We start from the raw sequence: 16,537 nt of genomic DNA on the forward strand, positions 1-16,537 counted from the left end.
CTAAATTTAGTATAAGTATTTGGACAGTCTGGTGCCACACATACTATCTGTAATTGTGCAATGTAGTGCTGCAATTAGTACCTATACGTATTTGGACAGTCTGTGCCACATTTAGTACCTCAATACAGTGTGTACCTTTGAACAGTGTAGTGCAAAACTTAGTATAAGTAATTGGACAGTCTGGTGCCACATTTTGTATCTGTAATTGGGCAATGTAGTGCTGTAATTAGTAACTAAGTATTTGGACAGTCTAGTGGCACACATAGTATCTGTAATTGGGCAATGTAGTGCTGCAAGTAGTACCTATAAGTATTTGGACAGTGGTGCCAAATGTTGTACCTAAAGACAGTGGCTGCTTTTGAACAGTATAGTGCTAAATTTAGTATAAGTATTTGGACAGTCCGGTGCCACACATAGTAGCTGTAATTGGGCAATGTAGTGCTGCAAGTAGTACCTATAAGTATTTGGACAGTCTGGTGCAACATTTAGTACCTAAATACAGTGCGTACCTTTGAACAGTGTAGTGCTACATTTAGTATAAGTATTTGGACAGTCTGGTCCCACATTTAGTATCTAAATAGAGTGTGAACCTTTTGAACGGTGTAGTGGTAAATTTAGTGTAAGTATTTGGACAGTCTGATGCCACATTTAGTATCGGTAATTGTGCAATGTAGTGCTGCAATTAGTACCTATAAGTAATTGGACAGTCTAGTGTCACATTTAGTACCTAAATACAGTGCCTGCTATTGTTAGAATAATGTTGGCATATATGAGGGCCACATTAAATACCTAAGTAGTTGAAGTAATTAAGCAGTATAGTGCCAATACTTGTTTAATACCATTTAATACTTGTAATTGGACAATCTAGTCCCACATTTAGCGGCAATAAGTAATCGGACAGGCTAGTGCCATATTTTAGTACCAATAAGCACTTGGACAGTCTGATGCCACATTTTTAGTATTGATGAGTAATCGGCCAGTCCAGTGCCACATTAAGTACCTGTAAGTAGTTGGATAGTCCAGCACCACATTTAGTATTTGTTTAGTAATTGAGCAGTCTAGTACCATATGTAGTACCTACCTTTAGTACCTACAATCTTGACCTTGTTGAGAGAAAAATGCACCAGACTGTCTGGCAGTAGCTATCCGGTTACTTTTGGACATCTAAAATGAAAAGACTATGTCAAAAAAAAAGTCATGCATGGTTCATAATATGCATCAATCAGCCATAACATTAAAACCTCCTGCATAACATTGTGTAGATCTGCCACCTGTCAGTGGTTAAGGAGTGTTAAGGCTGATTGGTGGGTGTGTGTGTGTGTATGTATATGATTAGTACACTTTTCTATCTGTGGCTTCACACCATGAACCTCACAAACATTTACCCTGCAATCACACCAGCGCGTTAGCTGCCCTGAACATGCTGTTTTGATTTATTGAGGAGTGAAAAATCAAGGTGGGTAAAAGAAATCAGGATAGATTGCCTGCTAGGTACCACTAGCTGCTTCTTTATCTACACTCAGACACCCATTAACACCAGCCCCCATCAAAGTACATGCTCCTTAGTCCCTCCTCCCCCAGACCTGCAGGCTACACACAAAGCTGTGGGAGCTGCTGGACGTGTGTGTGTGTGTGTGTGTGTGTGTGTGTATATAAGTGTGTATTGGCGCCGGCATGCGTGAGTGTGTGTGTGTGTACGCGTGGGGAAGAGGTGCGCTGGGAGAAAGAGGTGTTTCTTGGCGGCAGCTGGTATGAGTAATGCGGCTGCCACCCAGGACCCCAAGCAGTTAATGAGAGCAATAGCTGCTACACATGCGGAGCCGGAGTGACAGCACAGATTACGTGCTAAATCTTTGGCATAATGAAGAATCCTGGGACACAGGAGCCAGGCCTGCAATAAATTCGCTCCTGGAAGAAGCTCACAATTACCTCTGTCACCGGCTGCCTGCGTACCGCCGCCAAGGCAGCGGAGAGGCAGGACACGCGTCGCTCTTTTAACGTCATTAATGATTAAGGGCTGAGGAATTGGTTTATTAGCCTGTGGTGAAGCAGGTGATGCTCACAAATGCTAGCATGTGTGTTTAATGCCACGTCAGGCCAGACTTTGTCAGCTGTTTAAATGGGGGGGGGGGGGGGGTTCTGTATATCATAGAGCATTATGCACAGGATAGCAGAAAATACACACAGGACAATGGACCATATAGGGGAACCTGGGATGTCACAGATGCCAGGTGACTGGGTTACCCACATGTAAATAAGCGGGCACACCAGTCAGTTGTAGCAGAGTGCAAACCATCGGGCCTAGGCTGCGGTTTGACTAATATCCATGTGGTAGCATCTCAGAAACCACTAACTTCATGGGATGTTCTAGAGCTGCCGTAGTGAAGATGTACCGAGCCTCCCAACAGCATAACAGTGGTGTCCCAAGGGCCATTGGTGACTCCGCCGTGTGATACAGAGCAATAAGGGCCCCACTAAGCTTTATAATGAACACCTTCCCCTCACCTAATAATGTCTTACTAGTGTAATCCGAGCCAGGGTGGTCATAATTTTCTGATATGACTGTGCATATTACCTATAAATTTGATTGGAGTGGTAATGACCAAGATGCCATTCTCACTCAACTACAGTGAGGGCACCATTAACATGATTCTGAAGCTGCTATTGTATAAAAATGCTACATGTTGCTTTCAGTTCCTTCTTCTTATAACTACAAAACTAATGTAATATTTATTTATGGTATTAGTGATTATTAGGGAATTTGACTATTTTATTTTATTTTTTTTATTTTTATTTTATGACCATGAAATGGGACACAACTGTTAAAATGACTTCAATTAAAACTTTACCATCATCAAGCAAAGTCAAACTTGTCAAATTTGGCTTTTTCCTACAAGTGGACTTGGGGGTGGGGGGAGGGGTAAAATTCAATACCGGGGATAAAAAAAAAAAAAAAAAAAAAAAAAAAAATATATATATATATATATATATATATATATATATATATATATATATATATATATATATATATATATATATATATATATATGTATGTGTGTGTGTGTGTGTGTGTGTGTGTGTGTGTGTGTGAATGTTGACAAAAAACTTTGACAAAAACAAACTGAACAAAACATTTATTCACATTGTCAATAATTTCACAACAATTTTACTTTGGCAAGTTTGTCAAATTTTACAATAGTAATACTCCAAAATTTAAATTTAAATTTTACTTCCACTGAAAGGTTTATGTATATATTATGTTTTATTATTATTTATTTATTATTATTATTATTATTATTATTATTATTATTATTATTGCTCCACTTGTAGGAAAAGCAATTACCAGATTCACATTATATCAATAATTTCACAAATTTTACTTTGGCAAGTTTGTCAAATTTTACAATAGTAATACTCCAAAATTAAAATTAAAACTTTACTTCCACTGAAAGGTTTATGTATATATTATTTATTATTATTATTATTATTATTGCTCCACTTGTAGGAAAAGCAATTACCAGATTCACATTATATCAATAATTTTTCACAAATTTTACTTTGGCAAGTTTGTCAAATTTTACAATAGTAATACTCCAAAATTAAAATTAAAATTTTACTTCCACTGAAAGGTTTATGTATATATTATTTATTATCATTATTATTATTTATTATCATTATTATTGTTTATTATTATTATTATTATTATTATTATTATTGCTCCACTTGTAGGAGAATGTAAAAAAAAAAGCAATTACCAGATTCACATTATATCAATAATTTCACAAATTTGTGAACATAGCATTTAGACAGCTCGGTAGTTGTTCATTTTGTCCGAGTGGGGCCTTAAAAAGAACACTGTCTATCTGCTCTAACACAGAAGTGCCTCCTCCTCTTTTCTCCTGCAGTGGTGGACGGCTTCTACTGCCTGTGTAACCCGGGATACGCCGGAGTGAAGTGCGAACAGGACATTGATGACTGTGTGGGCAACATGTGTCAGAACAACTCCACCTGCGTTGACCTCCACCTGGTGAGTCTGGATGGATTTGTAAGTCCCATGTACCTGCAGAAATGAGACGTGTAACATAGGGGTGTATGGTCATGAGAATCTTGGAAAGGTCATGGAATTCAAGCCGGAAAAAGTTTGGAATATAGTAAAGGCTTCCAAAAGATCTAGAAATGGGTCACGTAGAAACACCAAATAGTGTAGTTTAGTCCACCCATTTCTAGATTGTTGTTTGCATTGATGAGATAAAAATTTCATCATTCCACTGTTACCATTGTTTTTTCTGCTGTCTTTTTGCTACAGCCAGGCAAAAACAGCAACTCCTGATCAGCCGGTTGCAAGCAAAGCAGCCCCAGAGCATCACCGAGTCACCGCCATGCTTCTTTGTAGGCAGGATGTTATTTTTTTATTTTATATTTTTTTAAGCAAGTGTTTAATTCGTCGTCCTCCAGATTTACTGCTGATCTGTAAGCTTGGAAACGTCCAGTTTTGTTCCATTGCTCCACACTTTTCGACTACACAGCAGGTGTTTCCTTATTTACAAGATCAATAAACAGCCTTTTTATGGGGCTCGATTACCAAGCATGTTTTTAAAACTAAAAAAAAGACTCTCGATTGGCCAATAGGAAGCATTCAGTACTTCCAGGATTCCCTCAAAACAGGTAGGCTAGGTCAGGTCTTCCCTTAACTGTTGGTCCTGTAATATCATTGATTTCGTGACTGGTTTAAGGTATATGAGCTACATGAACCCTGACATGGTAGATGGCTTCAGGTAATAAAATCAGGCCATAAACCATAACTTCAATATCGTTCAATATAGAGTAGATCTCCGGTACTGTTTGACAAGATGATTTACTGAGACGGGTTGTCGTAGCAGTTCAGGTGTTTAATAGCATTCCCAGCAGCCACCTTCCAGGTTGGCTTCAAAGTGCCTTCAGTTAAAATGACAATGGGGTTTTTTTCTGTTCCTGGTTGCCTCCTTTTTCCTTTCTTCTGATTAATAGTCTGTAGTTTTTCAGACATTTCAGTCTGTTAGTTAGGTGCTGGTTTAATAAACCACAACAAACCAACAGGAGAACGGTTGAGCCCATGAAATAAATAATTTCATTAGGTTAAGGTTTTTAATTAGAATAAGGTTTAGGATTGATTTAAGGCGTAGAGTAAGGTTAGCGGTAGGGTTGGGATTCAGGGTTACTTTAAGGCTAAGATTAAGGTTAGGATTAGGACAGTCATTTACATTCAGCTTTGAGTTCAGTTATATTAAATACAGACCAAGTTGAAGGTTAGTTAAATGTCAAGTGAGCATCTATAATGGACCATCCAAGTGCAATGATGCCTAAACATCTTAAGGATTTGAGTGCTGACAAATTCTAATATTTTCTACTTGATCTATATGTTGTATAAACAATTTAAAGTATAATTTGCAGAAAAAATCAATGTTTTTCAAACTAAAATATTTTATCACCAACAGAGTAAGTGTTTACAGTCTTAACCATTCATACTCTTGCTAATATAAAAATGCTAATATTTTCTACTTGAGTGTTTTTAAAACACCAATTTAAAGTATTGCAGAAAAAATAAACTTTTGAAAAACTTTGCAGTAAAATATAGTTTTATCACCAAGAGAGTAAGTGTTTATAGTCTTAACCATTCATCCTCTTCTTAATTTTCACAAAAATGGCCTGGTTTTATGTTTTGTTTTTTGTTATTGCAAACAAAAAATGATACCAATTTGTATTAATTATCACTGTATATTTTCGATCCTATTCAATTGTAATTACAGCTTTACTTATTTAATTACACCATGCATAACACAGTTAAATTGACATTCTACTGAAATGCTGGGCTTCTTACTGTGTTCCATATGTTAAGAGACCAAAAGTCCAACCTGCAAAAGTGTGGCCTTTCCTATGGTAGACTAGGGTACAATTCCCTGGCTGGGCAAATATTGGACCAATCCTGGATATTGATCTGTCAAATGTTGTAAATGTACAAAAAGTGGGAGTAAAAAAAGTCATTTTTGCACAATAATGCTAAAATGTTCTACTAACATAGATTGCTAATGTACTACTAAGTGTTTTTAAAACAAAAATTTAAAGTATTGCAGAAAGAAATAAACCTTTTTAAAGCTTTGTAGTAAAATATAGTTTTATCACCAACAGAGTAAGTGTTTATAGTCTTAACCATTCATCCTCTTAATTTTCACAATTTTTCTTATTGCAAACATCACAATGATACTTATCACTGTATACAATCCTATTCAAATGTAATTACAGCTTCACTTGTTTAATTACACCGTGCATAACACAGTTAATTAAATTGCCATTCTACTGTAATGCATTTAAGTCTGCAGTTCTTACTGTGTCCCATATGTTTAGATGTCAGAAGTCCAAGCCTGCAAAAGTGTGGCAAACGAGACTGTACTCACAATAATAACTTTTCACCCAGTTCTAATCATAATGAAATATCCTCTCTTTTAATTACGAGCACACATACTGTATTGATTCAATTCACTCGAGTCCTGAAACCTTATCGTACACATTCGTCCTCTTCTTGAAGATTCATCCTCTGCTCTGCCCTCCCTTCGGCCCAGCTAAACTAATAGGCTAAGGGAAAGAAATGGTGACCTCCTCCGTCTTTCCAGCCTCGTCCTCCTCCCCTGCTCTCCCTTCTCAGCGCCCCCATCCATCCTGATACACTTTCTCCCCCCTCCTTCTATTTTTATTCAGTACTGCACTCCCCCCACACACACCCCACCCCCAATCCCCACGCTACTGCTTTGTTCACTTGTCTCTACTGTTCTCTCTTGGCTCCCTCTCTCCACCCTGGCATGCAGGGCAGCCCTCCGCCCGCTAAATTATAAACAAGGTGTTCGGAATCATACACTTGTTCTCCCGCACCGAACAGTACGGGGGAAAATAGCATATCATTTATTCCTGTTGAATAATGCAGGTCCAGGCTTTTTAATGGAGAGGGGGAGCAGAGGTCTGTTTCTCTGGCTATTAGTGGCAGCCCTTGAAATGAAAAGATCGGCCTGTTCGTCAAGAGTTTCGGCGTATGTGCTCATTTCTGTAGGCACCTTGCCCCAATTGCATGCTGAGTGGTGAGGTGAAGTGTTTGTTCAGTGTACTTTAGGAGTACTCTGGTCTTGATAAGTGATGGTCAAATGTCTGTATGTCTTTAGCAGAAGATTAGATCATTAGTGTGATCAGAGCAGACTAACAATTGCACCATTTAACTAATTGCTCAGTTTTCGTCTTCGGCCCAAATGCAGCCGAGACATGTCTGGTGCCCCAAGCTTTTTGAGCTCATGTTTTGAGAATGGCCCATTTTATAGGATAGGTAGGTGGAGGGAGGGAGGGATGGATGAATGGATGGCTAGGTATGTAGGTAGATGGATGCATGGATGAATGGGGTAGGTGGGTAGATAGGTGGAGTGATGGGTTGAGGTGGGTAGGTGGGTAGGTAGGTAAGTGGATAGGTGGATGGATATTAGAGGCGGTAGTTGGAAAGGTAGGCGGATGGATGGATGGAGGGGTAGGTAGAAAGGTGGGTTGGGTAGGCAGATGGATGGATGGATGGATGTATGGATGGATGGGTGGGTAGTTGTATAGGCAGGAGGATGGATGGATGGAGAGGTGGGTAGGTAGATGGATAAATGGGTGGGTAGTTGGATAGGCAGGTGGAAGGATGGATTGGTAGGTTGGAGGGTGGGTGGGTGGATAGGTTGATAGGTTGGTGAGTGGGTATGTAGGTTGATGAATAGGACGGGTGGGTGGGTAGGTCTGTAGTTGGAAAGGTAGGTGGATGGATGGAGGGGTAGGTAGGTTGGTGGGTGGGTAGATAGATTGGTGGGTAGGTGGATGGATGGTGGGTAGGTAGATAGGATGGTGGGTAGGTAGTTAGAGAGGTAGGTAGGTGGATGGATGGGTGGGTAGATAGGTTGGTGGGTGGGTAGATAGATTGGTGGGTAGGTGGATGGATGGGTGGGTAGGTAGATAGATTGGTGGGTAGGTTGATGGATGGGTGGGTAGATAGGTTGGTGGGTAGGTAGATAGATTGGTGGGTAGGTAGGTGGATGGGTGGGTAGTTGGGTAGGTGGATGGGTGGGTAGTTGGATAGGTAGGTGGAAGGATGGTTTGGTAGGTTATTAGGTGGATCGATGGGTGGGTAGGTAGATAGGATGGTGGGTAGGTAGTTAGAAAGGTGGGTAGGTGGGTGGATGATGGAACAAGTTCTGCAACTCTTGTGGTTATTGCAGTTGTCAAGAAGACAGCGACAGGTAACTTAATGTGACAGATGATTTTTTGAGCGTTGCTATCTTAAAGGACGAGGACGCTTGCTTGAACAGCAAAGCTAAACATTTCTATCTCTCAGATGCATGTAAACAAAGTACTTAATAAGGCCACAAATACTGGAGGAACACTTTTATGACCTGCGATATGGATTTAGAATAGCATGAACGCATTAATAGCCACTCTATATGCTCAATGGTTGGATCATTGCATGAGTGGTTTAAGGGATTTTTATAACCCCACAGGCATGAAATCACTGACTACGAAATGGCCTGCCCAGCATGTAATTGAGCACTTTAATGGTACACTTCCCCGTGGCGATTATGACGAGATGTGAACCGGCAGCACTGTGTAAAAGAGAGAGGAAAAAAAAAAACATGGTTGCATTAAACAGCGTGTGACTCGCGTCACTTCTTATCCAGTCAGTAAATACGGTTGACCTTTAACTCTCTGTGTGACCACGAAGACCGCGGAATGAGGAACGTCCTCGTGCAGGCCATGCGGAAGAGGCTAATGATGACTAATGAAGTTGGGTCTGGGCATGCTCTTTTGAGCCTCCTCACAATTTGCATCATTTAGCTTTTAGAACTTTATTTAAAGCAGGTTTTTGTTGATTCTTGCAGTGATGGATGGTAAAGGCACTGGAGATACAGGGCTGACATAGCTAACAAGTAATGGAGGCTTACCAGTTAACCCCACACAGACATTACAGATTTGACTGAAACCTTGTCAGAGTGTTGGGTAACCTGTATTTGTGCTTTTTCTTAAGAGATCACAGTGTGTGAGCCTAACCAGCCTGGATTCGAGAGGAATTTGTACAGGTGACTAAAAGAGCTGATAGATCGACCTGCACAAATTACTGACGCAGCCCAGGCACACAGTAATCATATGATTTCAACAGAGAGTTACAAAGCAACCAGCGAAATTTTATTATCTGGACATATATTATCTGGGCATCTAAGCTTAACCTAATAAACCTAAACTTAACCTAACCTACACCTCAGAATAAACCTAGACTAACCTACTACACCTAAACCTAATTCTAACCGTACTCTAATCTATGTTTAACCTACTAAACCTAAACTTAACCTACTACACCTAAACCTAATTCTAACCGTGCTCTAATCTATGTTTAACCTACTAAACCTAAACTTAACCTACTACACCTAAACCTAATTCTAAACATACTCTAACCTACTAAACCTAAACTTAACCTACTACACCTAAACCTAATTCTAACCATACTCTAATCTATGTTTAACCTACTAAACCTAAACTTAACCTACTATGCCTAAACCTAATTCTAACCGTACTCTAATCTATGTTCAACCTACTAAACCTAAACTTAACCTACTATGCCTAAACCTAATTCTAACCATACTCTAATCTATGTTTAACCTACTAAACCTAAACTTAACCTACTATGCCTAAACCTAATTCTAACCAAACTCTAATCTATGTTTAACCTACTAAACCTAAACTTAACCTAACCTACACCTCAGCCTAAACCCAAACTAACCTACTACACCTAAACCTAATTCTAAACCTACTTAACCTAAACGTAACCTACTACACCTAAACCTAATTCTAACCATACTCTAACCTACTAAACCTAAACTTAACCTACTACACCTAAACCTAATTCTAACCATACTCTAATCTATGTTTAACCTACTAAACCTAAACTTAACCTAACCTACACCTCAGCCTAAACCCAAACTAACCTACTACACCGAAACCTAATTCTAACCATACTCTAATCTATGTTTAACCTACTAAACCTAAACTTGACCTCTTGCACCTAAACTTAACTTACTACACCTAAACCTAAACATAACATTCTACTCCTAAACCTGAACTAACCTACAACACCTAAACCTAATTCTAACCATACCCTAACCTATATTTAACCTACTAAACCTAAACTTAATCTACTACATCTTAACCTAAACCCAAAATAACCTACTACACCTAAACCCAAACTAACCTACTTAATCTACTACACCTTCACCTAAACCCAAAATAACCTACTTAATCTACTACACCTTCACCTAAACCCAAAATAACCTACTACACCTAAACCTAAACTTAACCTACTAACCCTTAATCTAATTCTAACCTTTACCTAAACCCCGGGGGGGGGTAAAGCTGCAGCAGTGTTTATATACCATCACAAACTCTGACATTTTCTCTCTTATATTTAAATATAAGTTTTCCACAATATGGGTCCTTTAATGGCATCCTAAAACTGAGTTTTGTGGCTGGGGCTTAACTGCTGTTAGCTAAAAAAAGCTGCCTATATGTACTATTTATTTATTTTATTTTTGGGGGGGGGGGTTTAAAGCTGCAGCAGTGTTTATATACCATCACAAACTCTTACATTTAAATAGAAGAGAGGGAATGTCAGTTTTCCACAATATGGGTGCTTTAATAGCATCCTAAAACTGGCATGGCAGCAGAACTCTCGCGCTCCATTAAACACTCCTCCACGTTTTGTTGCATCTTGTTGATCACAAACGGCTGGAAGGAGACGGAGCAGTACTGTGAATGTTTTTCGGAGGTATGCTCTGTCCTCTGTGGCGTTTCTTGCTTGTGTTTACTTCATCTTCTGCAGTGCATTTCTTTTTTTCTGTGTACTGGGACTTTCTTTTTTTTTTAAGATCGAATCAGGCCTCAACCCTGGCGAACAGATTTATGGCTTATTATTGAGCCTTGCGCAGAATTCCCTTTTATCTGTGATCTAATATTTCTTCCTAACCAGATAGTTTTGCTTTTTTTTTCCCTGAGCAGAAATGATCAGTGAGCTTGAGCTTCTATTCATTTAATAGAAATTCAGGCCCATATTATGCTTCTTACGAGCAGACGCAGTTTGTTGGAAAGTAGGCGAAACTGCCCGAGACGAGGGAGAAGGTGAGGGTGGTAAATGTCTGTTTTTCAAGCCGTCCGCATTAAATCTCAGCCTCAGTATCGTAAGAAAAACCGTCTGTTGTGCTTGCAGTTTATGTACGACCACCTCCTTTTGCCACTGTTCACTTTTATGGGCTTGTTTTTTTTATTGGAAACAGTGTGAAGTCTGTTTGCAGGCGATTCAGGTTCGACCCCTGAGCACTATTCTACTGTGCGTTATTAGATAGAAGGTTTATATCCAGTGGATTGTACATAGATAAGCCCAAACATTAAGACCGCCTGCCTAATAGGGCCACCAGAGCTCCTTGCCCTCCGTGACCTATGAAAACTCTTAAAAGTAAAGGTGCTGCAAAGGATTCTTAGATCGACGCCTCGCACTTGCACCCGCAGGTGGATCCAGCACAGCTCTGCTGCAGATCCAACACTTTCTAGCACATACGTGCAGTTGATTTTATAAGAAAACAGGACCCAACAGACCAAGAAACCACCTTGCATTGCTTTGAGGTTCTTTCCAGGAGCTTTTGACAGTGGACAGGAGTTTGCATGTGGGCACCCGGACTGGTCACATACAGCAGAGGGGTCACATACTGCAGTAACCCTTCTGTTGGTTCAGTGCCCTCACACATCGATGAGCTTTGGGTGCCCAAAGTTTTGGAGTTGATTTGTTGGAGATGCTCCAAGCGAGTCATCTGTCCAGAACAACTTGGCCCTTGTCAAAGTGGCTCGGATCTCAGAAGCTTGACCATTTCCTGTTTCTCCAACATCCAACGTGCCAAGTACTGACTGTTATTCTATCCACATATGTTACTGACCTTGATGTGCCTTTGCTACAAGATATATAGAAGGTTTATATCCATTGGATTACACACATGAGCCAAAACATTAGGACCACCTCAATGCCGACTGAGGTGGTTGTCATTTGCAGGCCACCAGAACAGGTCACTCTCCATGACCTATGGAGTTGTGTGTGCGCATGTATGTGTATATATGTATATGTGTGTACATATATATTATACACACAGATCTGGAAGCCATTTTTCTTTCAGGCAATTCATCAAACAGAGCTGAGTTAGCTTAATTTGCAGACTATGAACGGCATAAAGTCTCAACAGAAATGTGAAAGACTAGTGGAAAACCGGCCGAGACATGAGAGCTGTGATTGGTCGTCGAGGTTATTATTTCAGCATAGTGATTTCTGAGTGCTCTCAAAGTTCAGATATTAATACTGTGTTTAATTCTGAATAATAACTTATTATAATTATCATCATTTCTTTACATTATTTGAGACGCTGTTTTGAGCAATTGTCATTTCTGCAAATAAATAAATGCTCTAAATAGCAAATATTTATTTTTATTTGGAATTTAGTGGAAATGTTATGTTTTTACAACGCTAATGTTAATAACCCTAAAGACATCTATGCCTATAAATATTAAATCCAGAGAAACTGATCATGTAGGGTGGTCTCCTTATTTTTCCAGAGCTGTATATATGACACTTGTACACTGTAAGGTTTCTCAGCTATGGAGCCGATTGGGTTTCACAGCTGTAGATGATGCCGAAAACGATTCCACGTCCTGCTGAACTCATTCCTTTATTTCTTATTAATTTCGAGGTACTTAAGACTGCACATTACACTCTACACATGTGTGGCTCGTTATACATTGCCTGCGGCCTCTTTTTGTGCCATCATGGAGGGTCAATTCACACAGACTTTCACCTTCTTACCAGTATGAAATATTCACAATTCAATTAAGAAAATCGTCTCTTGGTTTGCTGTAGCCAATGGGAAGTTTGCCTTTGTCTTTTTTTTCTGACATTAGCTTGATTGGGAAATCTGCATTCCCTGCTCGCCGTTTACCTCATTATGTTTTCCTTATGAGCGTCTTCATGTTTGTTTGTGTGCATTCGGGGTTAAAAATCCCCCTCAGAGCTGGAGCTTACCGGGGAGAGCCGCTGCAGGTGATTTAGCCGCCAAAATAAGATTACGCTCTCCGTTTGCCGGAGGTTCGGGAAGGGAGTCTCCCGCAGGCGTCTAATTTGCCAGTCCACGTCGGAATTATTCCTTCTTCATTATGAATAAGTCCCACAGTGTACAAATCATATCAGACAAAGTCGAGCAGTGCACCTCCGGTGCATGAAATACACATTAGCCTGTTCTCTGGCAGGCCCCAGCAGAGACCATTTGCCGAAATGCGAATGACCTCTTGACCTCTTGTTCATTTTCTGTTCGGAAAGTGGACGTTTGATGAAACCCATGGTTTATGGATTCCAAAAAATTCCAAATCTGTTATGCATACAAGAAATTATCAGAACCAACATTTTACCAGCGAGCAAGCAAAAAGGGGTGAAAGGTGATGCCTTCCAACTACAAGATTCTTCAAAATCTGTGTTGTGTTCCAAGTCAATTTAATATGTACTGCACTGTGCAGCATTTTTAGGCCCCTAATCACATTACGTAAATCATCTCTCTCAGCAGTGAGAGAGCTTGTACTGTAGAAGCTCCAGATCCCATCAGAACAGATGCAGCTGAACGTAAATCCAGTAAGAGCTTCTCATTCTGAAGAAAGAAAGTAGGCGAGATCTTGTCTCAGGGTGAGCTAGTCTAAAGAACAGAGCATCTAGACCAGGGGTGGACAACAGGGACCAGAGTCCAGCACAGTTTGCTGAGCTCCCTGCTCTAACAGGCCGTTAATTAGGTGAGTTGAATCAGGTGTGCTTGGGCCCTCCAGGACCGGAATTGCCCAATCCTGATGTAGACCTACTTCAGAGCTTCCTGCTAAGAGCGGTTGTTTATGCTTGGGTTTATATGAACATATGTTCATATGTGATGTTCATATCATGTAGATCTAGTTAAGGTGGAAATGACTTTCTTTATTTCAAATTATTGCAAACTATGGGCGGTGTTTTCCTCTTTTCACCCCCCAAACCCCAATGTTCTAAGCATTAAAAGGGTACACTGGTAGGCCAAATCAGCATTTCAGGGCTGGTGAAAGGCATTTGATCCACTCCAACTCCTATTTATTTCAGTGCACTGTGTAATTTGGAGAATTTGCCTGGCGCGGGTTGCTTTAGTAATTTATGCTGAAATTAGTGGTTAGCATGTCTTTAAACATATGCCTGAATATTTGATGCTGGCTGGTGGGTGGCTGAAGGAGTGTATTTGCATAGCAATGGTTGCACTTCCAATGAAAAGACTGTAACTCTTCTGAACCTCTTTTTTTTGTTTGTTTTGTTTTACGGTTAGTGGGTTGGAGTAGCTTGACATTTTTTCAAATAATAAATTATTTTGCTCTGCTATTTTACATCCTCTTGCTCTTAGTGCTGATCACTAAAGTGCATGTAGTTCAACCAACTTGTCTTCGTTCATGTAAAGGTTACAGACCCTGTCTGTTCCAGGGCTCTCGTAATTCCATTCATTTAATTTCTGTCATAGAAAAGTAAAAGAGAAGACGATTCATGGAGAAGTGTTGAGTGTTCTATGCCCTCCTCTTTTGGCCTGACCAATTAATAAACTCTATTAATAGACTTACGTAGTCATCATTATATGAGATGCACATCTGCTCCCTTCAAATATTCAAAACATGGGCAGAAAACATGGACAGCGCCCCTGCTGGCTGATTGCAGTTTGATTTGTATGATATGTTGCTCCGCCCATTTCCCCATCTCATTATCTGCAGTGTCTCCAGATTCCAGCAGTTAGTCTTCCCTGTGCTAATATTGATCCATTTTATTTAATCAGGTTTTTAACCCTTATTCTGCTCTAAGGCGGGGCTACACTTAGAATGAAGTGATTGACAGACGGCTTTGGCTGGATAAGACCGGTCGTCCCTTCTGTTACAGTTACATTTATGGCATTTAACTGATGCTCCTATCCTGAGCGACTTACAAGGTAACTTCTATTACAGAGGTGGACCAGTGTAGTGTTGGAAGTCTTGCCCAAGGACTTCTATAGTCATAGTCACCCAGACCAGGAATCAAACCCCAGTATCCCACATGGAGGAGCTGAGTTGTAGAGAAACTTCCATGAGCTGCACTTTTACTGTTGGAGCGTCCACTTACCAGACAAACTGGGAATCCAGGGGGAAATCTGCTCTGCTTCTGCGCTGGAAGCTCAATGAAGACGGTCTGGGATACAGAGGCTCCACCAGATTAATAGGCAAATCTGGCTCCATCTCTGGTTTCTATTGCACAGACTCTGGTGGTAAATTTGACAACATGGCGGATAGTTTTGGCTTCATTTGTAGAGTAGAACAGAAGAGAATGGAACCACGGTGTCCATTTTTCTACAGTTACTGGTATTAAAACAGATATGCTGAACATTAATGAAATGCCTCCTGGGTTGAACTGTATCACAATGAGTACAAATCAGTCCTTTGTGATTTGGTTTAAATCTGATGATTGACCACTATGAAACTTTTGGAGCATTTCTATTGGTCCATCCATCATGAAATCTTCACAACTGCCAGATTCACCTTATGTTAAAAAGTGAAAAACACGAATATTAAGATTTGAGATACAAGGTTTTTTGGCCCAGGTCTGATGCCCGCCTGAGTTCACCTATCAAAAATATATTCCAAAAATTGACCTACACTAGGGTAAGGTTTGATGGTCTACTTTCTTTTCATTGTCTTACCCCCCCTCCCTTCTCTCTCTCTCTCTTTACCTTGTAGAGTTACCAGTGTAAGTGTGGACCTGGCTGGGAGGGGAATCTCTGTGAGAGTGAAACAGACGAGTGTAAACCAAATCCCTGCCAAAATAATGGCACCTGCACCGACCTGCCCAATGCCTACAGGTAGGTTCAACTCTGGTGACCTAAGATGTGGGTGCGGGGGGGGGTATAAAATAAGAGTGTATAATATTGAATTCGAATGACCTACAGTGTGTAAATTTCCGTTTACAACAGATGTCCAGCTGAGGTAGAACTGCAGTAAAGGCAGTTGAATACCATTACTGTAATTAGTCATTAGAGAATTACTGGCATCTTTCTACAGAATATGAGGCCGTTCTGAGCAGTGCAGAGTTTTTTGCCGTCGTACAGACTTTGCTTATTGCTTATCGTGGTCCGCAAGTCCAGGTATCCAGCTGTTTTGGTGCTTATAACATATAGGCCTCTGTTCCACTGCAGGGCTCGGTGTGGACCATGTGCCAGGTCATGGTTTCTTTTCCCTTTGCTATGTTGCTTCAGTTAAGCAACAGTTTTATTATGTAGTCTTACACTACAGCTACAAGGCTAATGTACCTAGCTAACACTGGCTAACTTACTCAAGCTGCAAGTCATCTGTTAGCATTGTGTAATCTGCATGCATCAATAAATCACACTTGTCTCAAACC

At 40.2% G+C, this 16,537-nt stretch overlaps 1 protein-coding gene across 1 annotated transcript in view; it reads left to right on the top strand.

The window, feature by feature from the left end:
* The window catches only part of eys (eyes shut homolog), a 334,776-nt gene that overhangs the window by 101,733 nt on the left and 216,506 nt on the right, over positions 1–16,537 (top strand). Inside the window, exons 20-21 of the mRNA XM_072669909.1 lie at positions 3,906–4,027; positions 15,877–15,998. Of these exons, the coding sequence (XP_072526010.1) occupies positions 3,906–4,027; positions 15,877–15,998 (244 nt within the window). The remainder of the gene's footprint in view (positions 1–3,905; positions 4,028–15,876; positions 15,999–16,537) is intronic.

The sequence above is a fragment of the Salminus brasiliensis genome, chromosome 24 (assembly GCF_030463535.1).
Source record: "Salminus brasiliensis chromosome 24, fSalBra1.hap2, whole genome shotgun sequence".
Taxonomy (NCBI): Eukaryota; Metazoa; Chordata; class Actinopteri; order Characiformes; family Bryconidae; genus Salminus; species Salminus brasiliensis.